General features: G+C 44.9%; 1 protein-coding gene across 1 annotated transcript; it reads left to right on the plus strand.

Annotated features, from left to right (window-relative positions):
- Positions 1 to 6,847: 6,847 nt before the first annotated feature.
- Positions 6,848 to 16,525, plus strand: Rnf135 (ring finger protein 135). The gene is made up of 5 exons (XM_048366471.1): positions 6,848 to 7,295; positions 9,849 to 9,992; positions 11,916 to 12,072; positions 12,177 to 12,257; positions 15,810 to 16,525. The coding sequence occupies exons 1-5, from the start codon at positions 6,894 to 6,896 to the stop codon at positions 16,337 to 16,339; spliced, it is 1,314 nt and encodes a 437-aa protein (XP_048222428.1). The 5' UTR covers positions 6,848 to 6,893; the 3' UTR covers positions 16,340 to 16,525.
- The last annotated feature ends 10,225 nt before the right edge of the window (positions 16,526 to 26,750 follow it).

Raw genomic sequence — 26,750 nt, forward strand, 5'->3', positions numbered from 1 at the left:
TTAGGAGGTTCAAAGCCAGCCTGGGCAGAAAAGTCTGTGAGACTTTTATCTCCAATAAACTACTCAGAAAAAATCAGGAAGTAGGACTCTGATTCAAATGATAGAGCACTAGTCTTAAGCACAAAAAGGCTTGGGGATAGCACCCAGGACCTGAGTTCAAGCCTCAGGACCGGCAAAATAGATAGATAGATAGATAGATAGGTAGATAGATAGACTAGAAATTATCTCTGCACTGATGATCACAGTGCTCTGAAAAGAAAGAAACAAGCTGAGCACACCCATTTCAACAATGGACCACACAGTAGAGAGCCATCCATTTTCACCAACAGGAAAATTCATTTGTTCAATTCTTTGCCTTGGTTTTCATCTCTTAAATAAGTAAGTTGCAGACAGGCATATGTGGCCCACATTTGCAATCCTAGCTACTCAGGAGGCTGAGATCTGAGGATCATGATTAGAATCTAGTTTGGGCAGAAAAATCTATGAGATTCTAGTCTCCAATTAACCTTCAAAAAGCAGGAAATGGGAGTGTGGCTCAAGTGGTAGAGAACCGGTCTTGAGCAGAAAAGGCTGAAGGAGGGTTCACTGGCCCTGAGTTCGAGCCAAAGTACTGTTCACTGGCCCTGAGTTTGAGCCAAAGTACTGGCACAGACACACAAAAACAGGAAGTTGGACTAATGACTAAAATTTCAAAATAACTATTTCTGATCATGATGATGGGGTTCCTGCTGTTACAGACTGAAGCCTGCAGGGGGCAGCATCCCTTAATGAGGGCAGCACCAGGAAGACTGCTATGGGAGAGTGTGGCAGTAGGGCTTACAATAATGAAGGGGGGAGAGAAGCCTTTGTTCCTCAGAAATTGAAACCTCTAAGCTGTGTAAAAGGTAGCCAAAGAGAAGACGGTGAGGAAAAACAAAAAGCTGAGCAAAAATGTTCAAAGGCCTCAAGATGGGGAAGAGGAACTGAAAGAAATCTCAAATTCAAGGGGCCAACATCTATGCTCTGTGATTCTTTGGTTCCTTATTTTGTTTGTTTTTCTAGCATAGGGGTTTGAACTTAGGGATGGCATTCTACTGTTTGAGCCACACCTTACTTTTTGTTGGTTAATTGGGGATAGAGTCTCAAGAATTTTCCTGTCCAGGCTGGCTTTGAATCTTGATCCTCAGATTTTAGTAGCTAGAATTATAGACATGAACCACCAGTGCCAGCTCTTTGTTCCTTTTACTGCCTTTCAAGAGAAGGGCAGAAATATATTAGGTGTTCTCTCTTCATTTCAGTGAAGACCCAGTGGGTTGAGAGGGTCTTTAAGAGATCCTCTGGCTGGGCTTTGATGGCTGGTGCCTGTAATCCTAGCTACTCAAAAGGCTGAGATCTGAGGATCACAGAGAGAGAGAGAGAGAGAGAGAGAGAGAGAGAGAGAGAGAGAGAGAGAGAGAGAGAGAGAGAGCTTGTAGGACAAGCACCATAACCTATGGCTGTAAGCCACAGACCCAACTCCCAACTCCAAGGATTCCATATGTCAGGTCCAGCCACTCCCCACAATGTGCTAAACAGGAGGAGTGTGGTGAAAGGCCTAGGAAAGAAGTTTATTAGGAGGCAAAGTACACATGTTGACACACCTTTGGGATACGGACATCTAGGCTCATGTAGAACAAGAGCTGGGGCAGGGGAAGAGAGATCTGCATAAGCAGCCCATGTCTCAACGAGATCTCAGTTCTGGCTCTTCCAGGGATCCTGGGGAAGTTGTTATTGCTGTCATCATTGGAGGAAAAACAACTTGGTTCCCACGGGATACTGTGTGTGTGTGTGTGTGAGAGAGAGAGAGAGAGAGAGAGAGAGAGACAGACAGACAGACAGACAGACAGACAGACAGAGAGAATTTGGGGCTTGAACTCAGGACCTAGATACGTCCCTTAGCTTTTTTATTCACAGCTGGCACTCTGTTACTTGAGCCACAGCTTTACTTCTGGCTTTTTTTGTGGTTAACTGGGGATAAGAGTTTCATGGACTTTCATGCCCAAGCTGGCTTTGACCTGCAGTCATCAAATCTCAGCCTCCTGAGTAGCTAGGATTACAGGTGAGCACCACTGGTGTCTAGCTGGGATAAACACTCTTGTTCTAGGGTGCAGCTTCATGGCAGGTGACAGCCCTCATTTAGGCTAAGCACAATCTGTTATAACTTTGCCTAGGGTAGTTCTGGCTCTAATCATGCAGGTGCCATCCTCTATGTCATGTTCTGTCCTATCCTTGGATTTCAAGGTGGCTGCAGAAAACTAGCTCAGTGGAAAATGGATGCAGCGATGCAAAGTGTTTCTCCTACTGCTAGCTACCCTTTGGACATTTGCAGGCCCAAAGGAAGAGTCAGTGTTCCTAGCAGTTCCTTTCTTTGCTTTTCCAGTTAACTAAACCTCATAGGCTATGACAGTGCCATTATGCAAAGCTAGCAAAAGCAGTTTCTAAGGACCTATTACAGCATCAGGCGTCTCTTTCCTCCTCCTCCTCCTCCTCCTCCTCCTCCTCCTCCTCCTCCTCCTCCTCCTCCTCCTCCTCCTCCTTCTTTTTGCCAGTCTTGCAGCTTAAACTCAAGGCCTGAGCACTGTTCCTGGCTTCTTTTTGCTCAAGGCTAGCACTCTGCCACTTGAACCACAGTGCCACTTCTGGCCTTTTCTGTATATATGGTACTGAGGAATCGAATCCAGGGCTTCATGTATATGAGGCAAGCACTCTTGCCACTAGGCCATATTCCCAGCCTGGTGTCTCTTTCTTTCTTTTTTTTGGCCAGTCCTGGGCCTTGGACTCAGGGCCTGAGCACTGTCCCTGGCTTCTTCCCGCTCAAGGCTAGCACTCTGCCACTTGAGCCACAGCGCCACTTCTGGCCGTTTTCTGTATATGTGGTGCTGGGGAATCGAACCTAGGGCCTCGTGTATCCGAGGCAGGCACTCTTGCCACTAGGCTATATCCCCAGCCCTGGTGTCTCTTTCTTAAAGGAAGCTGCTCAAGTAGAGAGGGAGGGATGTCTTCTAGCTCCCAAGGCACCTTGAGCATGTCTGTTTTACCACCTGCTGAGGCACTTACTTATCGGTCTTTTCCATGACCTATGAGTTCTGTTGGGTTCACTCTGCTAAGATTTAGAGATGAGGAAGTCAACAATGAAATGGTCCCACCCTCCAGGAAATTATGGTCTAGAGGGGATGAAAGAGAATTAAATGGACAGTACCAAAGCTACTTGTGGAGGGAAAGAAGACTTTTCTCAGCGAGGCAGAGAACAGACACACACAAGGGTGAGGTCTCATGAGACTGCCGTGTACAAAACAAGATTACAAACGTATGGGTGACACATATCTATACTCCTAGCTACTCTGGAGGATGAGATCCAGAGGATCATGACTAGAGGTCAGCCTTAGTAGAAATGACTGTGAAGCTCCATCTCCAAAATAACCAGAAAGGGGCTGGGAATATGGCCTAGTGGCAAGAATGCTTGCCTTGTATACATGAAGCCCTGGGTTCGATTCCTCAGCACCACATATATAGAAAAAAGTGAGAAGTGGCGCTGTGGCTCAAGAGGTAGAGTGCTAGCCTTGAGCAAAAAGAAGCCAGGGACAGTGCTTAGGCCCTGAGTCCACACTCCAGGACTGGCAACAAAAACAAAACAAATAAACAAAATAACCAGAAAAAAGCAAGTCAGGAGGCATGGCTCAAGGAGTGGTAGAGTGCCAGCCCTGAGCAAGGAAGCAGAGTGAGCTGGAGCAGTGGGCCAGTGGCTCAGGTCTGAATCCCTATTTTTTTCTGTTCAGGTACTGGGTTTTGAATTTAGGACCTCACACTCTCTTAGCTTCATTTTGCTCAAGGCTAGCGCTGTACCACTCGCGCCACCCTCCACTTCCTGTTTTTTGGTGGTTAATTGGTGCTAAGAGTCTCACAGACTTTGCTGCACAGGCTGATTTTTTGTTTCTTTTTTGTTTTTTTCTTATTTATTGTCAAAGTGATGTACAGAGAGGGTACAGTTTCATACATTAGGGAGATTATTACTTTTTTTAGGCTGATTTTTGAACTATGATCCTCAGATATCAGCCTTCTTAGTAACTGAGATTACAGTATGAGTCACTAGCACCCAGCCTTGATTTTATTTTTTTTTTATTTATTTTTTTTGCCAGTCCTGAGGCTTAAACTCAGGACCTGAGCACTGTCCCTGAGCTTCTTTTTGCTCAAGGCTAGCGTTCTACCACTTGAGCCACAGCGCCACCTCTGTTTTATTCTGTGTATGTGGTACTGAGGAATCGAACCCAGGGCTTTATGCATGCTAAGCAAGCACTCTACTGGTAAGCTACATTCCCAGCCCATGATTTTATTTTTTAAGAGAGAAGATATGAACATGGGTAAGATAAGAGTTTAGCATGATGTCTATTTTACATATAAGAAAAGAGGGTCTTGGAAATGGAGGTGTGGTTCAAGTGACAGAGCACCAATATCCCAAGTAAATTAAAGCCCCAATAGCAGCATATAAAGGAGAGAGAGACAGTGTGTTTCTTGGGGCTGGTAGTGTATAGCTCAAGTGGTAGACTGCCTGGCTAGCAAGCACTAGGCCACAACATTCAATCCCTGAATACCACCAATAAAATAAAATGCAGAGGGGCTGGGAATATGGCCTAGTGGCAAGAGTGCTTGCCTCGTATTCATGAAGCCCAGCACCCCATACATAGAAAATGGCCAGAAGTGGTGCTGTGGCTCAAGTGGTAGAGCACTAGCCTTGAGCAAAAAGAAGCCAGGGACAGTGCTCAGTCCCTGAGTCCAAGGCCCAAGACTAGCAATAAAAATAAAAATAAAATAAAATGCAGATGCTAAGAAATACATTAGTCATGATGGGTTAGGCTATGCTGAGACAACAAGTAAGCTTAGCAATATCACAATTATAGCTCTCTCCTTTGCCACATGTCTTCATATAGCCCAGCACTGAATCTGCACATCTTAGCCACTCAGACCCCCAGGTTTCCCAGATGGCTTCTTCTCCAAATTCCAGCAACTGGGAGAAAGATATGAAAAAAAAGAAACAACAGTACCCCCCACTACCACTATGGCCCAAAAGCTCACTCCCACACACAAAAAAAAAATCAAGTGGGTAGAATAATTCCAATCCGATTAGTGTCCACAATAGGAAACAGCTGGAAATTCAGGCAGTAAATAATAGGCGTGTGTGTGTGTTTGTGTGTGTGTGTGTGTGTGTGTGTGTGTGTGTGTGTGTGGTGTGGGTTGAACTCAGGGCCTCACTTCCTCACTTGGCTTTTTTCACCGATCTGGTGCTCTTCTACTTGAGCCACACCTTCATTTCCTAAAAGCAATGACTCTTCATTTTGGGTCTGAAAATATGGGGTCTATTTTATGCCTGCCTATGCTCTGACCCATTCTTTGCTGTGGTCATCTTGTGGTCACCTAGGGCTTCCAAATGGCAAGACTTAAGGATAAATATTTTTATGACAAAACTTGAATACTTGTTAGGCAACAATGACTTTCTTATCATATTAAACTCTTTTGCTCAGCCCAGCACTAATGAGCAACTGGACCACACCTGTGACTGGCAGTATTTAATAATCATGGAGATCTCAACTCCCTTCCCCCAACCTTTCCTATGTCTGTATCTTAAAAATGGGCTGAAATGCTTGCTTTGCCTCTTCCCATGGTGTCTCTGTACTGTATAATAAATCTCCTTTCTTTGCCAGTCACCACTATTTGTCTCTTTATTTGGATTATTGAGCAAGTGGCTGGCTTTGCCCTGACAGAACCTTTGGAGTTCAGCCTTTGTCCTACAACTCAGATTATGTAATATCCCCTAGCCATTCCCAGCATTGGAAATAGCTGCAAACTTGTATAGGCTGGTACCTTCTTTGAGTCCAGGGAAGATGGAGTAAGTCTGGAATGAGTACAATGTTTCTTGGGCAATGTCTCCCTTTCAATCCCTGTCCACAAGTTACATAGTTCATTTTTTACATGGTGTATGTATATTGAATTCGATGACTGTATTTACTCACCCTTCCTTCTTCCATTCCTGTGCCTTTCTCTTGCCCCTCCCCTCCCAAGAATAAGACCTTTAAAATTCATTTGAACAGGTGAGAGCTATGGGCTCCTGATTCTGCTATTCTGTCATTGCTACACAAACCTGGGAGCTCCTTTAGCCCTTCGGGTCATTGGGGGAGAGACTGGGTGCTCCAGCTACAACGTGTTCTGATTCCAATGCGTTTAGGGCTGGAATGAAAAGCGAGTGGAGAAAAAACAAGCCCACCAAGTGCCAGATGTGCTATGTTTTCTGGGAACCTGTTTCAGTCCGCAGAGGGAAGTCAGGAAAGTGGCACAATTATTCAGTACGATAGCTATTTTAAAGGGTTGGTTATATTTCTTTTCTTCGTCTTATTTTTGTTTGGTTTTGTTGTTTGTTTTTTAAGGCCCGGGACCAGGACTGGAACTTGGTGCCTAATGCTTTCATTGGCTAGCGTTCTACCAACCCCTGTGGTAGCTATTTTGAAGCCTAGAGGTCAGATACTTCCCCCCCCCCCCACCTTTGATTAAGCATTTCTACCCGCACTCGTCTGACAGTGACACTTAGTGGACATAGCCCTGTACATGAGTTCCTGGAGGAAAGCTCTCCTCCCACGAGAAGGCCGTCAAGCCAAAGGGAATCTGTGGGACACATCGGGGTCCTAGCGGCTTCGGGGAGGCCGTAAACCAGGCCAGCTCTGGCCAGAGGGCGGCGCGGGCGACCCTGATGGAAGAAGGAGAGCTGGACCGCAGCTGGGAGCCGAAAAGGCGAAGGGGAGGAGGAGTGGAGGAAGGAAGAGCGAGGGAGGAGCCTGGAGAGACACCGGCCTCCACTTCCGTGCCAGCACGGCGGCGGCCGCGTCCCCATGGCTGGTCCGGGCTCCAGTTCGGCTATCCCGGTGTGGCTAGCCGAGGACGACCTGAGCTGCATCATCTGTCACGGGTTGCTAGCCTGGCCCACCACGCTGGCCTGCGGCCACAGCTTCTGCTACAACTGCCTGATGAAAATGTGGGGTGCCCGGGGTGCGGGCGTGGCTGAGCACTCTTGGGCCTGCCCCACGTGCCGCAAGGGCGCGGCGCAGCGGCCGCAGCTGAGCAAAAACACTCTGCTGCAGTACTTGGTGGACAAGTACAGCCGCGCCGCGCGGGAGCTGGAGGAGGGGTGGGAGCCCGCTGGAGACCACGCCCACCGCGCAAGCGGCGGCCACGCCTACAGCCACGCCCAGGAGCCGGATCCCCAGCTCAGGCGCTGTGGAGAGCAGCCGCCGGTAGGTAGGCCGCCGCCGTGCCCTGGGGTCTCTGTCCTTGGCCTCCCATCTTCATCCCGCTCGCCGCTGACTTTCTCGGTCTTCCCTTTCCGTTAACACTTTTGCTTGCTCTAAGGAGAACCTGGAAGCTTTAGATTAAGTGTACAGAAGGAAAAAAAAAAACAATACTGCCATAGTACATCAACCTAGGGGCTTGCACCTTTTCAATATTTCTGCTTTATTTCAGTTTCTCTGTGAAGAAGAAAAAAAAAAGAGTACTGTTTCACTTATCCTTGCAATTAACTGGTGATTAAATCTAGATCCTCACGCAAGCGAGGACCACTTGAACCTTGGCCCAGATTTTTTTTTTTCTTTTTAATTTTGCTTTACAGATAAAGTCTGGGTTGTACAGGCTGGACTCTAACTGCAAAAATAGGATGATGGGTGTGTTCGTATACCTGTATGATTATAAAAGTTGACATCTTATACTGTAGTAATAAAAGTTTGACATTTTAGTTGGGCGCTGTCGCCTTATGCCTGTGATCCTAGCTACTTAGGAGGTTGAGATCTGTGGATCACCGTTCAAAGCCAGACTGAGCAGGAGAATCTTGGAGACTCTTCAGTTTTCCACCAAAAAGCCAGAAGGGAAGCTGTGGTTCAAGTAGTAGAGCACTAGCCTTGAATATAAAGTGTTCAAGTGTCCAGACCCAGAGTTCAAGCCCCAGGACCGGTAACCACACACACATTAAAGAATGATGATGGGCTCGTAATATAGCCTAGTGGTAGAGTGCTTGTCTCACATACATGAAGCCCTGGGTTCGATTCCTCAGCACCACATATATAGAAAAAGACAAAAATGGTGTTGTGGCTCAAGTGGTAGAGTGCTAACCTGGAGAAAAAAGAAAAAAAAGCCGGGACAGTGCTCAGGCCCTGAGTCCAAAAAAACATTTTAACAATATTGTGTGACTGAAACCACAATTTTCAAAATGCTTTTTATCACCAGATGCAGAGACTCTGTCCCCATGAAGCAACTTCTTATTTGCCCTCCTTCCTGATGCTGGTCATGTCTAATCTCCTTTCTGCTTCTGAATTTTCCTATACTAGATATTTCATAGAAATGGAATTATTCAGCGTCCTGTTACATTTGTGTTCTTTCTCTAATTATATTTTACTTTCAGCGTTGATTTATGTTGTTGCATGTATCAGAACTTGGTACTTTGTATAATTGAATTATACTGCACTGTATGGATATTCTAATATCGTTTTGATTTTTGGAGAGAGGTCTCATGTCATTCAGACTGGCCTTAAACTGCAATCCTCATGCTTGAGCCTGAACCACCACGCTCAGCAAGAATATAGTGTGTGTGTGTGTGTGTGTGTGTGTGTGTGTGTGTGTGTGTGTGTTTGCAGGTCTTGGAGTTTGAACTCAGGGCCTGGGAGCTATCCCTGAGTTTTTCTTTGCTCAAGTCTAGTGTTCTTCCACTTGAGTCAAACATGCAGCCCAACTTTTTTCTGGTCATTTTGGAGATGGACTATAGCATATTCTTCTGTCCTGTTTGGCCTCAAAACAAGGTCTTCTGGATTTCAGCCTCCTAAGAAACTGGGATTATTAATGCAAGTCATCAGCACCTAGCATAAAAGTTTCTTGGTGGCACTAGGGTTTGAACTCAGGGCTTTATGCCAGTCCTGGGCCTTGAACTCAGGGCCTGAGCACTGTCCCTGAGCTTCTTTTGATCAAGGCTAGCTCTCTACCACTTGAGCCACAGCATCACTTTTGGCCTTTTCTTTTCATGTAGTACTGAGTAATTGAACCCAGGGTTTCATGTATATCAGGCAAGCACTCTTGCCACTAGGCCATATCCCCAGCCTCCTATCCCCTGTTTTCTCTCATCATTTTTCATGGAGGTTTGAGGAATGGGGAGGGGATTGACCCCAGGGCATCATGCCTACCACTGAGCTGCTCCTTCAGCCCCTGATTTAGGTGTTCTTTTGCCATGTGGATATGTTTGCCTAGAATACTTACTGAAAAGACTCCTTTCCTTTCCCCCTTTGAATAGTTTTTTTTTTTTTTTTTTTTTTGGCCAGTCCTGGGGCTTGAACTCAGGGCCTGAACACTGTCCCTGGCTTCTCTTTGCTCAAGGCTAGCACTCTGCCACTTGAGCCACAGCGCCACTTCTGGCCGTTTTTCTGTATATGTGGTGCTGGGGAGTTGAACCCGGGGCCTCACGTATACGAGGTGGGCGCTCTTGCCACTAGGCCATATCCCCAGCCCCCCTTTGAATAGTTTTGGCACCTTTATCAAAAAATTATTTGAGGTCTTTCTTTCTCATTCATTCATTCATTTTATTTTTGCAGAACTCAGGACTTTATGCTTTCTAGGTAGGCATTCTAACTCTTGAAAGTCTTACAGAAATCATATGTGAGGGTTTTGTTTCTTGGCTCTTTGTTGTAGTCCTTTGTTTATATGGTCTGTCTTTCTCTTGTTCACATAACAATGTACTATGAACTGGTTCCCTCAATGTAGTGGGGGCTCTTGGATCCATTTTTATGGAGCTCAGCTCTGCTCTTTTAAAGATGGTGGGACAGAAGAACACCACAGAGGTCGCTCAGGAGCTGACAGAGCTGACTGGAGAGCTTGTAGCCATTGTCAAGAGCCTGCAGAGGCAGAGGTGCCTCTCTGGATCTGGAGCAGACAATGAATTGAGCATCCTGGACAAGGTAGGCTATCCTGAGAGAAGGAGGTGAGGAGGGAGGAAGGTAGGACTAGAAACAGCTTTCAACTAGAGCAATATGACTGATTTTGAAGCCAAAGACATAGGAGGCAGGAAATTTCCATCTTTAACCATTCTCTGTACTACCAAAGATGGTGGATGGCTTGAGGTATTCTTTATGAAAGGTGAAATGGGCTAATTCATCTGAACCACTCAATCTCAACTGACTCTCTCATTGACATCTAGGTCACTCCTAGAGATCTTCTAGGCCTTATTTTCATTTAGATAGATAGATAGATAGATAGATAGATAGATAGATAGATAGATAGATAGATAGATAGATAGAACCCAGGGCCATTCTACCTACTAGGCAAGCACTCTACCATTGAACTTCTCCATACTTTGGTTTTTTTTGGAGAGCAGGACAGAGGCTTGTTCTGTAGACCAGTCTGGTCTCAAACTCTTGATCCTCTTGCCTCTGCCTCTAGAGTACTGGGATAACAGGCATGTGCCACCACTCTGAACAAATGCATTTCTGGATACAGTACAATAGCTACATGAGTCTCTCAGTTCAATCCCTGCTTCTATATAAAAAAAATCTGGGTACCAGTAGCTCATGCCTGTATTCCTAGTTACTCAGGAGGCTGACATCTGAGGATCAAGGTTTAAGACCAGTCTGGGCAGGAAGGTCTGTGAGACTGTTACCTCCAACTAACTGGCAAAATGCTGGAAATGGAGGTACATCTCACGTAGAGTACCCACTTGGAGCAGAAAAAGCTAAGCAAGAGCTTAGCTTCAAACTCTACTACTGGCACTTGAGAGAGGAAGAAAAGAGAAAGAGAGAAGAGAGAAAGAGAACTATGTGGAGAGAAGGAGAGGAGAGGAGAGAAAGAGAAAGCATAAGAGGATAAATCCAAACCTTCTATAACCCTACAACTCAGAAATAACCATTCCATGATATTTTTGCTGTTTTGTATATTACTCCAGATTATTTTCAACTTGCAGACCATTACCTTCATTTTGTTTTTATTTAATTTATTTATTTATTTTGCCAGTCCTGGTGTTTGAACTCAGAACCTGGGCACTGTCTCTGAGCTTCTTTTGACAAGGCTAGCCCTCTACCACTTGAGCCACAGCATCACTTTTGGCCTTTTCTTTTCATGTAGTACTGAGGAATTGAACCCAGGGCTTCATGCATGCTAGGCAAGCACTCTAACACTAAGCCACATTCCCAGCCATTAATTTTGTTGTTTTTTTTTTTGGCCAGTCCTGGGCCTTGGACTCAGGGCCTGAGCACTGTCCCTGGCTTCTTCCCGCTCAAGGCTAGCACTCTGCCACTTGAGCCACAGCGCCGCTTCTGGCCATTTTCTGTATATGTGGTGCTGGGGAATCGAACCTAGGGCCTCGTGTATCCGAGGCAGGCACTCTTGCCACTAGGCTATATCCCCAGCCCCATTAATTTTGTTTTTAAAAGCTTGCTTAGGAGCCAGGTGCTGGTGGAGTATGCCTGTATTTCTAGCTACTCATGAGGCTGAGATCTGAGGATCAAGGTCCCAAGCCAGCCCAGGCAGAAAAGTCTATGAGAATCTTACCTCCAATTAGCCATCAGAAAACTGGAAGTGGAACATGGCCCAACTGTGGCTAGTGGTAGAGCACTAGCTTTGGGCGAAAAAGCTCAGGGATAGCACCTAGGCTCTGAATTCAAGCCCAGCAACCCACAAAAAATGCTTGCTTGGGGTCTGGAGATATGGCTCAACAGTAGAGCACCTGCCTAATAAGTATGAGGTTCTGCATTCAAACTCTAGTACTTTATACAGAATAAGATTACTCAGAGTACAGTGGAAACTTGTAAGTCGTGGCAGAATTTGAATATAATATTTGATGGATTCCATGGGAGACTTTCATTTGTTTTTTTATGATTCATTCATAGACTTCTCTACAAACCCTTTTCCTGGCTTCTCCAGAGCCAGTGATTCCCAGTGCATCTGAAGGAAAAACGAGAAATATTCTCCAAGATCTAAAAGAAATTCAGGAAAAATTACAAAGAATCCTCACATGGAATGCAGCTACCAAAGAACAAACACAGGGTAAGTTGGTTTTGTGTAGTGGAGTAGGATATTTGGATACCTTTGGTTTGCATTTTTTTGATGGTATTTTTTCTTGTTTGTTTGTTTTTGTTTTAATTCCTTAGTGGATGTGCTGGCAGTGCCATCTTCTTCCTCATGCCCACTGACTGGCCAGAACTTCCCAGCATCCAGGAGAGCCTCTCAGTGTAAGTATACAGTCCTCTTACAACTTGGGTGTGATCTGCTATAGACAGGTACTGTGGGAATATGTGTGTCCATCTTTGTTGCAAGGCCCATTCCTTGGCTTATGGCCCTTGCATTTGTTCCTCAGAACAGGCCCCTCCACATGGGGAGAGGGACACAAAGGCAAAGAAGGTTGAAATTCCCAGATATCCCAGTCTAGGGCTCAGCTTGAAGCTTGAGCACATAGAGCCCAGGCAACATTTGGGCATCTGTGCTGGAGCCACCAGTTACATGCAGCCAGTGGCCTGTTCCCTCATCTGCATAGGCAGTACTGTGGCCCCAGTCTAGATGGTCCTTAGAGCAGTTCTGCTCATTGGCTGTGTGAGCTTGGATGAGTGACTTCACCTGCTCTCCCACCTATGAAATGGAGATGATAACAGTACTTCTGTGGAATTGTTTGTTTGTTGTTGTTGTTTTTTGTTTGTTTGTTTTTTGCCAGTCCTGGGCCTTGGACTCAGGGCCTGAGCACTGTCCCTGGCTTCCTTTTACTCAAGGCTAGCACTCTGCCACTTGAGCCACAGCGCTACTTCTGGCCGTTTTCTATATATGTGGTGCTGGGGAATTGAACCTAGGGCTTCATGTATACGAGGCAAGCACTCTTGCCACTAGGCCATATCCCCAGCCCCTGTGGAATTGTTATGAGGGTTTCATTGTACGTGTGTGATGTATCATGGTATTTGACAGCAGTTGTTCATTCACTTAAAAAGAAATAAGATGGGCTGGGGATATTGCCTAGTGGCAAGAGTGCCTGCCTCGTATACATGAGGCCCTGGGTTCGATTCCCCAGCACCACATATACAGAAAATGACCAGAAGTGGCGCTGTGGCTCAAGTGGCAGAGTGCTAGCCTTGAGCAAAAAGAAGCCAGGGACAGTGCTCAGGCTCTGAGTCCAAGCCCCAGGACTGGCCAAAAAAAAAAAAAAAAAAAAAAAAAGAAATAAGATGGCCTGGCCTTGTGGCTCAGTGGTAGAATACATGCTTGGTATGCATATGTCTCTGGGTTTAATCCCTAGCACAATTTTTTATAAATAAGTATTTGGGATATTCCTGTAAATCCAGATATTTGGGAGGCAGAAATCAGGAGAATCAAGGTTTGAGACCAGCATGGGCAAAAAAGCTAGGGAGATTGTATATCAACAAAAAGCTAGTCATGGTGATTTGTATTTGTAACCCCAGCTAAATGTGGAAGGTGCAGATAAGAGGAAAAAAAGCATGAGACCTCATCTGAAAAATAAGTAATGGAAAAAAGGGCTGGGAGTATGGTAAAGCATTTGCCTAGTAAAGGGGAGGCCTTAAGTTTAAGTCTTAGTGCCACCAAGTATTGTGAGTGTATATACATATAAATTCATATATATAAATATATATTTGTGTATACACATTTGATGTATGTATTGTGCATACATATATTTATGTATACAACATATATATTCATACATATACACACATGTAACACATATAATATATACAATAATATGTATAAATGAGACAAACCATCATGTGAAAGCTAAAGATTAGGGGAAGACTATTTGGTGATGGGAACCAGTGGGAAGGTGAAAGGAGAGTGAAGGTAAGTGAATGTGCTCTGCATGTATCACATGCATGTATGAAAATAGTATAATTAAGTTGGGTGCTGGTGGCACACACCTGTAATCCTACCTACTCAGGAGGCTGAGATCTGAGGATCATGGTTAGAAGCCAGCCCAGGCAGAAAAGTCCCCAAGAGACTCTTATCTCCAGTTAACTACTTATAAACCAGAAGTGGTGTTGTGACACAATTGCTAAAGCACTACCCTTGAGCACAAAGAGGCTCAGGGACAGTACCTAGGCTCTGGGTTTAAGCTCCACAACCAACAAAAAGAAATGAAAAGAATTAAACCTGCTAAAACTGTTTAGAAGGGTGAGAGAGGCATAATAGAAGGGGTGAATTTGATCAAAGCACATCATGTGCATGTATGGAAAAATCAAAACCCAAAAGCCTTTTTGTACAATTACATATATGCCAATAAAATGAATAAATAGCTGTGTGCAGTGGTTCACACCTGTAATCATAGCTACTGTGAAGGCAGAGATTGGAGGATCACAATTCAAAGATAGTTAAGGGAAAAACATTGAGAGACCTCCAACCTCAGCCAAGAAAAAGCTAGATGTAGTGGTTATCCTAGCTATTCAGGAACTGTAAATCGGATTGTGGTCAGGTTGGTCTGGGTATAAATGTAAGATCCTATTCAGAAAACATTGATAGCAAAAAGAGCTGGAGGAGTGGCTCAACTAGCAAGTGCAAGGCCCTGAGTTCAAACCCTAGTACTGCCAAAAATTAAATAAACAGCCTATGCTGGTGGTCCACACAAATGATCCTAAGGTGGCTGAGACCCAGAGATTGGTGGTTTGAAGCCAGCCCAGACAGAAAAGCCCTTAAGACCACAAAAGGCCAGGTTGGAGGCATGGCTTAAGGTGTACAGTACCAGCCAAGCAAGCAAGCTGAGTGAACACAAAGCCCTGGGTTCCAACTCCAGTACCAGCACATAAACAAACAAACAAAAAGAAATAGCTGAGAGATAAACAGCCACATTCATTAGTCATAAAGCACAGAGGCATTGAGAACAGCACAAGCTGACTTCATCCTGTGTGAGGTTCAGGGTTTGCTTCTTGAAAGGTAGGTAAGGAGTAGGTAAGGAGTTACCTTTGATAGAAGGTATGTACAGAAAATTGTAAATTTATTTATTTATTTACTTTTTTTTTTTTTGCCAGTCCTGGGGCTTGGACTCAGGGCCTGAGCACTGTCCCTGGCTTCTTTTTTGCTCAAGGCTAGCACTCTGCCACTTGAGCCACAGCGCCACTTCTGGCCATTTTCTATATATGTGGTGCTGGGGAATCGAACCCAGGGCCTCATATGTATGAGGCAGGCACTCTTGCCACTAGGCCATATCCCCAGCCCCTATTTAGTTACTTATTTAATTGGTCATGGGGCTTGAGCTCAGGGCCTGGGCACTGTCCCTGAGCTTATTTTGCTCAAGGCTAGCCACAGCACCACTTCTGGCCTTTTCTGTTTATGTGGTACTGAGGAATCAAACCCAGGGCTTCATGCATGCTAGGCAAGCACTCTATCACTAAGCCACAGTCCCAGCTCCCCAGAATTGTAAATTTATAGGTCAATATTCATGGCCTACAAGAATTAAATTATAGAACATCATCAAAAGCAGTGAGGGCTGGGAATATGGCCTAGTGGCAAGAGTGCTTGCATCGTATACATGAAGCCCTGAGTTTGATTTCCCAGCACCACATATATAGAAAACGGCCAGAAGTGGCACTGTGGCTCAAGTGGCAGAGGGCTAGCCTTGAGCAAAAAAGCCAGGGACAGCGCTCAGGCCCTGAGTCCAAGGCCCAGGAATGGCAGAAGAAAAAAAAAAAAAAAGCAGTGAAAGATATAATGCTACTTTTTGCTATTGGGTAACTTTTCAGCATGTATGATCCAAAGCTGACCAGCCATGTCCTTATGGTGTTGATTTTTCTCCCTAGGGGCCATCTATCCAAGCTTTGACTTGAGAACTCTCTCCTGTAGCCTGGAGGTATCTACAGATTGCCGGACAGTGACAGTGTCTCACCAGCTACAATCCTATCTCTGGACACCTGAGAGGTTTTCTATTAGCCAGGTCTTATGTTCCCAGGCCCTGTCTTCTGGGCAGCAGTACTGGGAAGTAGACACTAGTTCCTGTAGCCACTGGGCAGTTGGAGTGGCTTCCTGGAGCATGAACCGGAACCAGAGGCTGGGAAGGACTATGGACTCTTGGTGTATAGAGTGGAAGGGCACAGGCCAATTCTCTGCATGGACCATGAACAAAAAAACTGACCTGGACCTAGACCGGCCTAGGGTGGTAGGCATCTGGCTTGACCTTGAGCTAGGCAAGCTGGCCTTCTATTCAGTGGCCAAGATAAAGAGGTTTCTATTTGAGTGTGAGGTTTCTACCTCTTCTTGTCTGCACCCTGCCTTCTGGCTGTATGGTTTAAGTCCTGGAAACTCCCTGTCTATAAAGCAAGTAGAGACATAAAAGTTCCAAAAGGTTTAAAACACACCAGCTTCTCCATTTCTTTACCTGCCTTCAAGCAGTGCGGCAAGTTGACTTAAGAAATCTCACTTTGGAGGCTAGGAATGTGGCTTAGTGATAGAGTGCTTGCCTAGCACGCATGAAGTCCTGGGTTCGATTCCTCAGTGCCACATAAACCGAAAAAGTAGGAAGTGGCGCTGTGTCTCAGACGGTAGAGTGCTAACCTTGAGCAAAAAGAAGCTCAGGGACAGTGTTCAGGCCCAAGCCCCTAGACTGGCACCAAGAAAAAAAATCTCACTTTTGGCTAGAGATGTGGCTTAAGTGGTAGAACAACTACCTGGAAAGCACAAAAGCTTTGAGTCCAAACCCCAGCATCTCCAAATCAAATAAAAATACAGCCAGAAGCTGGTAGCTCATGCCTGTAATCTTACTTGATCTGAGGATCAAGTTGTGAAACCAACCCAAGCAAACCAATCTGAGAGATTCATATCCAGTTAACCAGGAAAAAGCCAGAAGTGGAGGTGTGGCTCAGGTGGTAGAGTGCCAGACCTGAGCAAAAAAGCCAAACAAGAGAGCATCAGGTACTTGGTTCAAGCCCCAGTATCAGCAAAAATTAATTAAAAATAAAGGATTTTTTGACATGTAATGCCCTCACTTGCAGTCACGTCTCATTTTAAAAATTGTACTTCTGGGCTGGGAATGTGGCTGAGCAGTAGAGAACTTGCCTAGCATGCATGAAACCCTGGATTTGGTTCTTCAGTACCGCATAAACAGAAAAAGGCAGAAGTGGTGCTGTGGCTCAAGAGGTAGAGTGTAAGCCTTGAGCCAAAGGAAGCCAGGGACAGTGCTCAGACCCTGAGTACAAGCCGCAAGACTGGCAAAAAAAAAAAAAAGTGCACTTTTGAAGTTAATCTTTTTTGCATGGTACAAGATTGAGGACATCAACCTCTGAACATATCAAATAAAGAACTGACTTCTGTCCAGCTCCTCGGAGATATCTTCTCTGAGGGGTGAGGAATGTCCAGCCTACAGACCAGTCTGTGTAAGCCCATGACATCATTTTGTTGAAAACATTACAGACAGGTAAGCTTTATATCAGAGACCTATGTCTGCTTGTCTTGTACTTTCATGGCCCATGAATGATATTATGCTAGCTGAATGGACTCTGGCAGAGAAAATGTTCCCTACCTCTGATCCTGCTTAGGAAGTATGCCTTCATTTTCCTGGTGGGTTTAAGTTAAGTGGTAATACCTTGGTATCAGCAGGATAGGAAACTAAGTCAACTTTGTGGGCCATGACATAGGCAGACATGACAGGCTCTCAGTGTGGGCCCCATGGCTAGGGTGAGCTTTCCTTGGTGGCAGAAATCCATGAATGTTCCTGTACATCCCACTGTGAGAATTCTGTGTTGTGTTGTTCTCATGACTCTGTTGGGAGAGGATGATTGAGAGATCTCCTAGACCCTGTTCTGTGTCACTTTGTTTTACTGCTACTTTTATTCTGGAGCTTTGTATTATAATAAGCTGTCACCATGAGTATCCATGAGTATCACAGCATTGCCAAGCTCAGATGAGTTCTTATAATGAATCCTTGACTTAGGGACCTCCAAAGAGAAGAAACATGTGTTACTTATCAATTGCTGTGTAACATTTTGAATTCTCTGTGTGTGTGTGTGTGTGTGTGTGTGTGTGTGTGTATGTTTGTGTGTGCTTGCTTGTACATGCATGCGCCAGCCAGTCCTGAGGCTTGAACTAAGAGCCTGGACACTGTCCCTGAGCTTTTTGTGTTCAAGGCTACTAGTCTACCACTTGTGCTACAGTTTTACTTGTTGCTTTTTTTGTGTGATTAACTGGAGAGTCTAATGGACTTTCCTGCCCAGACTGGCTTTGAACTGTGATCCTTAGATGTTAGACTCCTAGGATTACAAGTGTGAGGCACTGGTGCCTGGCACTATTTCTTTTAGTTTAAAACAACACACAAGTGTGATGTGAAGATGGTTCATGCCTATAATCCCAGAAACTCAAGAGGCTGAGATCTGAGGATAGTGGTTTGAAGCCAGTCTTGGTAAGAAAGTCCCCATGAGATTATTTATCTCCAATTAATGATCAAAAAGAAAAAAGAGAGAGAGAGGGAGGGAGGGAGGGAGGGAGGGAGGAAGGAAGGAAGGAAGCTGGGGATGTGGAGCACATACCTTGAGTATGTATAAAGATATGCATAAGGCCCTGGATTAGATGCCCAGTACTGTGAAAAAGTCCAAAGAACAAAACAAAGAAACAAAATCCCACATTTATTAGCTCTTGATTTCTATTGGTCAAATCAGGGCACAGCTTCACTGTGGCTTGACTTCTGAGTCTCACAAGCTACAATTAACTTGTCAGCGAGGGCTGCAGTGTCATCTGAGGCTCAGTTGGGGGAAGATCAGTTCCTTTCAGTTATTAGACTGACAACATCAGCTTTTTTGTTTGCTCTTGGCTGGAGGCCACCCTCTGTTTCTTACCCCACAGATTTTTGGTTCTTTGAAGCCAGCAAGAGAAATTCAGTCTTCTAGCAAGATGAACATGAAATCTTATATAATAACACATAAACACATAATTGCATGTAGCCTGTTGTCTTTGCTTTATTGTTTGCTTAAAAGCAAGTCAAGGTGCAGACCCACATTCAAGGAAATGAATAAGTAAAGGGCATGAAGACCAGGAGGCAGGCACCGGAGAGTCTGCCTTATAGTTTGTCTGGCACAGGGTTTCAGTTCTAGTTGGGAAAAACCATTTTATTGTATAACAAAACATAAATGGAGCTTAAATATCCTTGCTAGCTACCATTTAGGTGAAGAAGTAAAACCCTCCCCTAATCACTTTTGTGCCTTTCCTTAGGTCTTATTTATTTTTGTGTCGATATTAGGGCTTGAATTCAAGGCCTATAGGTGCTGTCTTAGCTTTTTGGCCCAGCCTGGAGCTCTGCCACTTGAACCACAGCACCACTTGTGGCTTTTTGCTAGTTAGTGATAAGGGTCTCATGGATTTGTCTACCCGGGTGGCAGATCTCAGTCTCCCAATTAGCTAGGATTAAAGGCAAGGAGCCACAGGTGCAAATATTCTTTTTTTTTTCTTTTCTTTTTTCAGTCCTGGGGCTTGTGAACGCAGGACCTGGGCACTGTCCCTGAGCTTCTTTTGCTCAAAGGCTAGCACTCTACCACTTGAGCCACAGTGCCACTTCTAGCTCTTTCTGTTTATGTGGTACTAAGGAATGGAACCCAGGGCTTTATACATGCTAGGCAAGCACTCTACCACTAAGCTACATTCCCAGCCCCGCTGTGAATATTCTTGAAATGATAGGTCAATAGAATTATTCCACCAGATCTGTTGATTTGCGGTGAGTCTCTTCTCTCATGCTTGATGGGCTTTATTCTACCCTGGTGATCAAAGGAAGCAGAGGCCCACACAGGGTTAGTGGTTTGTTTAGCGTCAAGTTGGTCATGGTGAAAGTAGGACCAGGTCCACTTTCCCCTCTCTTTCAGTGTCTGATCTTCCTGCTACCTTCTGATGAGGTTCCACACTGAGACCAGAACCTGACCTTCCCCACTGATGGAATACAGCTAGTCCTGAAATCATGAGAATCTTATTTTTCTGTGCTCATTACTGGTTGTACATGGTTAATATACATGTTTGGGTGTCTAACTAGGAAGAGGACTCCTCTCTTGGTGTTACATGACTATTAAAAGACTCTCTCAGGGGGCTGGGGATATGGCCTAGTGGTAGAGTGCTTGCCTCACATACATGAAGCTCTGGTTTGATTCCTCAGCGCCACAAATATAGAAAAAGACAGAAATGGTGCTGTGGTTCAAGTGACAGAGTGCAAGCCTTGAGCAGAAAGAAGCCAGGGACAGTGCTCAGGCCCTGAGTTCAAGCCCAAGGACTGGCAAAAAAAAAAAAAAAGACTCTCTCAGGCTTGGGTGCATGGCTTACATGGTAGAGTGCTTGCCTAGCATACATGAGGCTCTGTGTTCTCCCCTGGGGTGGGGGGCGGGGAGGGAGGAAATAGTTCTCTGCTTTCATTTTCTGTATCATTGAACTAGTTGTCAATGTGACCTTAATGTTTGCCTTTTGTATAAAGATTCAGAATTGATACCTGTTAGTTAAATACCACGTTCTCATGGGAGTTGGGTAATGAGGTCTCTGTGATAGTGGGGTGTCTCTGCTAGCCACATGATTTCTCCAAACTGGAACCAAAACACAAGGTCACAAAAGTGGGGACATTTCCACTTTTGGGTCCTTTGCTTTTGTTCCATGTTAACTGCCAGTACATCCCTTCCAATAGGCCAGAAAATGACATTCTTCCTTAATCAAGACATCACATTCTCCATAGGAGCAAAATTATAGCCAAAATGCCAGCGGGGGAAGGACCTCTCACTGAGTCTGCACTGTGGGGGTGAGGAAATCACTTTCCCCGTGAACCAAGCCAGAAAGATCATAGGGACCACTTAGTCTGTTGAGGCTATTATAACAGAAAACTACGTGCTGGGTGACTTATAAATAATAGAAGTTTATTTCTCAGTCTAGAGGCTAGGAAGTCTAGAATGGAAATACCAGGTGATAGATTTGATGTCTACTAAGGGAGCTCTCTAGAGTTGAGATTCTCTCTCTCTCTCTCTCTCTCTCTCTCTCTCATTCTCTCTCTCTCTATCTCCCTCCCTCCCTCCCTCCCTCCTTCTCTCTAAGGGCACCAATCTCATTATAAGGGGTCCACCCTCATAATGTGGCTTCCTAAAGGTCCCATTCCTCCTATTACCATCATATAGAGGAGGGGAGTTTAGTATACACATTTTTGAGGGATGTAAACATCCAGCAATGGACCAGAGGTTCATGGGGAAAAATCACCAGGGACTCTGGACAGCTTCTTGCCTTATCTGGAGACATTTCTTTCAAAACCCTGTGCTTCTGTCAGGTCTTAAACTGCCAAATGCTTTTTTCTTGGGACTTGGGGATAATGAGTAGGTGAGCAAGGTGGGCTGCTGGGCTTTAGTTGGTAGTGGTGGTGGCAGCCTGTGTGTATGTATGTGTGTGTCAGTACTGGGGTTCGAAATCAGGGCCTGAGTGCTGTACCTTGGGTTTTTTGCTCAAGGTTGGCACTCTACCAGTTGAGTCATATTTCCATTTCCGGCTTTTTGCTGGTTAATTGGAAATAAGAATCACGGGGAGAGCGTGTATCATGCAGTGACTAACACAGCAGAATTTTTACAGGGCAGAGAGTGATGATTGGATGAGGAAGTGGGAGAAAACACTGGAGAATTAGCTATGGCACCTTTAGTCATAGTTTGGAGTGTGCATTTTATTCCCAGAATAATGTGAAACCGCTTGAAAAAGAGAGTCACAGGGGGGCTGGGAATATGGCCTAGTGGCAAGAGTGCTTGCCTTCTATGCATGAAGCCCTAGGTTTGATTCCTCAGCACCACATATATAGAAAATGGCCAGAAGTGGCGCTGTGGCTCAAGTGGCAGAGTGCTAGCCTCGAGCAAAAAGAAGCCAGGGACAGTGCTCAGGCCCTGAGTCCAAGGCCTAGGACTGCCAAAAAAAAAAAAGAGTCACAGGGATTTTCCTTCCCAGGCTTGCTTCAAATCTCCATACTCAGATCTGAACATCCTGGATACAACATCCTGGGTAACTAGGATGTGCAGGTGTGAACCAGGCTGCCTTCCCTGCCTCTCCCCCCATATCCTGGACACACATCCCTCCTCCAGATGAGGCAGCTGTTATAGTTCATTGGGTCTAGGGCTTTGGGTTCCCAGAAGAGCCACCTGCTAAGTAGGAGACCACCACCTTGTGGGTACTGAGGCAACCTTGCACATAGCTATACCTAGCTAGCCTTTGCATGTCCTTCAAATACTTCTTTTTTCTGGAAGCACTTAAGTTGAAGATTTATTTCCTAGCTGACTTTGGAAACAAAGCAACAAGCTGGGCACCAGGGGCTCATGCTTATAATCCTAACTAGTTAGGAAGCTGAGATCTGAGGACCATGGTTCAAAGCCAGCCTAGGCCGAAAAATCCAATCGCCCTCTCTCTCTCTCTCTCTCTCTCTCTCTCTCTCTCTCTCTCTCCAAAAAGCCAAAAATGGAGCTGTGGCTCATGGTAGAATAACAGCCTTAAGCAAAATAGCTAAAGGACAGCACCTATGTCCCGAGTTCAAGTGTTCATGTGTGCGTGCACACACACACACACACACACACACACACACACACACACACACACACACAATCTGAGCCTGGTAGTGGCTCATACCCGTAATCCTTGTTACTAAGGAACCTGAGCTCTGAGGATTGAAGTTCGAGCCAACCCAAGAAGACAAATCTGAGCGATTATCTCCAATTAATTTGGAAAAAACCTGTGGTTGGTGATGTGGCTCAATTGGTAGAACACTAGCCTTGAGCAAAAGCAAAAACTAAGGAAGATCTTAATATTTATAGTAAGTACTTTTTTTCTTTTTTTGCTTTTCAGAGTTTCTGGTTTGGAGAGCCAGACTAGTTGTCAGTCTGTCCTTATGACAACAATGCAAGTCAGCAAATGGATTTAAATGTAGCAGGCAGCTGTCAGGTGTGTTGTGTGAGCCTGGACTAAGAGGGCAAGCAATGTGACCAGGCTTCCCCAGGACTTTTCGTTGCATTCTCAGTAGATCCCTATGGAACTCCTTTTCTAGATGAGGTCTGTATGGTTTATTGTTTGTTTATTTGCTTTCTGGTCCTGGGCTTGAACTCAAGGTCTGGGTGCTGTCCCTGAGCTTCTTTTGCTTAAGACTCATGCTCTACCCCTTGAGCCACAGCTTCACTTCTGGATTTTTTGGTAATTTATTGGAAATAAGAGTCTTAGGTTCTTTCCAGCCCAGGCTAACTTTGAACCATAATCCTTAACTCTCAGCCTCCTGAGTAGCTAGGATTATAGGTGTGAGCCACTGACACTCAGCTCAATGTGTTTCAAAGATATATGTCACTTGCCCAGTGTTGCACAGCTGGCAAAGTATTAGAGAAGAAATGTAGAATCCAGAGTCTATGTGTGCTTAACCATTCCATAAAGGAATTCAGGCCATTTGAGGGGAAGAAGATTGAGGTATCTAAAAAGAGCCTGAGATAATGAAGAAACAACCAAATGCAACTTCATCAACAGATGAAGCTTTATTCTGGAAATTCCTTCTCAATACAGTTATAAACAAGTGCCTTTTAATAACTAATTGTGCTGAGTGATGTACACTTCAAGCCAAATCAAACAGAACTCGTGTCCCTGAGAGACTGACTCTTGGGTCTACGAAGAAGACATGGATGTTTGAACAATAAACTAAGAACAAGTGCATTGAAAAGCAAGATAAAATATTTATCTGGTCTCAAGGCATTGGACTTTTCTGCTTCCTCAGAACAAGCATAGAAGGAAAAGGAGGAAGGCTTCATAGAAAGGAACACATAGAAGGAAACACAGCTGATGGATGCTGTTTGGGGCTTAAATAGAGAGAACTAAGATGGATATGTCTGTAGGGTGGGACTGATGCCAACCCAAGTCTTAAATTGGCCTCCTGCCCAGGAATGTACTGAACTCACCAATCATCGTTGGAGTCCTTGTCCCACCCAATGTCAGTCATTTACCACACACTATCACTTCCACTCAGCAGGCCCGCCCACTGCCTAGGACTCAGAGACTGGGTTGCAAATTCTCCACCCTTTCTTTTTTTCTTTTCTTTTTTTTTTGGCCAGTCCTGGGCCTTGGACTCAGGGCCTGAGCACTGTCCCTGGCTTCTTCCCGCTCAAGGCTAGCACTCTGCCACTTGAGCCACAGCGCCGCTTCTGGCCGTTTACTGTATATGTGGTGCTGGGGAATCGAACCTAGGGCCTCGTGTATCCGAGGCAGGCACTCTTGCCACTAGGCTATATCCCCAGCCCCTCTTTTTTTCTTTTCTTAAGTCTTACCTTCTTTCCCTCTTTCCTTCTTTCCTTCCTTCCTCCCCCTCCTTCCTTCCTTCCTTCCTTTTTTCCCTCCCTCCCTCTCTCTCTCCCTCCCTCCCTTCCTTCCTGTCTCCTTTTTTTTGTGTGTGTGCTGATACTGAGGCTTAAACTCAAAGCCTTGCTGCTTTTGCTGAGCTTTTTCTGCTCAAGGCTGGTGCTCTACCACTTGATAAAACTTCTACTTCTGGCATTTTGATGATTAGTTGGTGGTAAGAGTCTTACAGATTTGTCTTCCCAGGCTGCCTTCTTACAAAAGAGTCCTCAGATCTCAGCCTCCTGAGTAACTAGGATTTACAGGTATGGAGCCAACATTGTCTGGCTTGCAAGTTTTCCCTATTATAGCTTAGTGGCAGAGTGCTTGTGTAGCATGCATGAAGCCCTGGATTCAATTCCTCAGTACCGCATAAACAGAAAAGGCTGGAAGTGGCACTATGGCTCAAGTGGTAGAGGGCTAGTCTTGAGCAAAAGAAGCTCAAGGACGGTGCCCAGACCCTGAGTTCAAGCCCCAGGACTGGCAAAAAGAAAAGTAGTTTTCCCTTTTATTGGCATAAAAGATCAATCTTCTTATCTCCTGGAAGAAAACATTTTGTTCTGAGACTTTTAGTGTTCCCCGTACAGAATGATGAAGGCTGTCTTGTCAAGGTAGAGCCCCTAGCCTAGCTTTTCTGGAGGAAAATTCCATCTGTGCCTTCCATTAACTTATATTTCCTCTTAGTTTAATCTATTTAATATACAGTAATAAATCTGTAATATTTCATCAATAAGTTTCACTGCCAACAACCCCATTCTCTGGCTTTTGCTGCAGTGTATTTCATCACAGGGTTCCATCCTTAGGCTCAGAGAGGCAGTCAGAAGACATCTCCCTCATAATTCATATTTGTATATCCATGACCATGTACCACATACAATCTTTAGGGATTTCCCATTATTTTAACTGATTTAATTCTCATAACAATCTCAAAGCTATTATTCTGCTTAGCAGATAAAGCACTCTAGTAACTGTTGGCAGAGCTGATATTCAGACCTAGCTGGTGGACTCCAGTCTGCTCTTAACCCTGACCTGTGCTATCTTCAGTAGAAAGTCTGAGTGACCTTTGGAGGACATTTGTTAACATCATATGAAGGACACAAACTTTAAGGTAAGCCAGGGGGCCAAACTGGCACCATCATAGCTGATAGGACATGTCCAGGCCACTGAGAAAAGAAACTTAGGTCAATTGAGGGGAGGGAAACTTTGTCCTGTTTCCAGCACCTTAGCTTGTACTAGTCATGGTCGTTGCTCACTCAAAGTGCTGCCTCCTTCCCAAAGTCCTTAAATGAAGAGTGAGTGTGTGTGTGTGTGTGTGTGTGTGTGTGTTTTATGGGATAGGGATTTGTTATGTAATGTAGCCCAAGCTGGCCTCACACACACTATGTAGCCTAGGCTGACTTGGAACTTGGAACTCTCTACTTCAGCCTCCTAAGGGCTAGGACTACAAATGTGAACTCTCATGTCAGGCCTGAGTCTGGAATTTTAACTCAGTTTTATTTACAAAGAACTTCTTTACAATATTATCTCTATAATGTCCCCCTAAACAAACTCTTCCCCCAATCTCCTGTCCATCAGACATTTCCCTTAATCAAAATGTTAAGACTTGGGCTGGGGATATGGCCTAGTGGCAAGAGAGCTTGCCTCGTATACATGAGGCCCTGGGTTCAATTCCTCAGCACCACATATACAGAAAATGGCCAGAAGGGGCGCTGTGGCTCAAGTGGCAGAGTGCTAGCCTTGAGCAAAAAGAAGCCAGGGACAGTGCTCAGGCCCTGAGTCCAAGCCCCAGGACTGGCCAAAAAAAAAAAAAAAAATGTTAAGACTTTTAAGTAGCACACATTCACAACCCTATGAGGGGCTCTCTTCTTATCCTCTTGGGGAAGCTACAGTATGAACATTATCATCAACTGGCAATGGAGAGCTCTTGATTCCCTTCTGTAAAGGGTCTTTGTTCTTTATGATCTGATATTTGTGTGTTGTTTTTTTTTCTGGCCCTAGGGCAGAATTCAGGGCCTGGATGCTGTCTCTGAGCTTTTGTGCTCAAGACTAGTGTTCTACTATTGAGTCACAGCTCCACTTTTGGCTTTTTGGTGGTTAATTGGAAATAAGTCTTTCTTGCCTACGCTGGCTTTAAACCACGATCCTCAGATCTTAGCAGCTAGGATTACAGGTGTGAGCTACCAGCATCTAGCCCAAGTGGTTTTTGAAAGAGTTTCCTCTCGTATTTTCCTTTGGGACATCAGACAATTTCTGATGGTGAACCAGTATAGTAAATAAACATAACAATATATTTAACTCAGAGCCTGTGATTATAACTGTTCAGTGAACTTTCATGATCCTACTGATAATTGCAATCATTTGAGAACATACTGAATCTGTCATGGTCCCAAATCCTTGGCATGCAT

This window comes from Perognathus longimembris, chromosome 17 (assembly GCF_023159225.1).
Source record: "Perognathus longimembris pacificus isolate PPM17 chromosome 17, ASM2315922v1, whole genome shotgun sequence".
Lineage (NCBI taxonomy): Eukaryota > Metazoa > Chordata > Mammalia > Rodentia > Heteromyidae > Perognathus > Perognathus longimembris.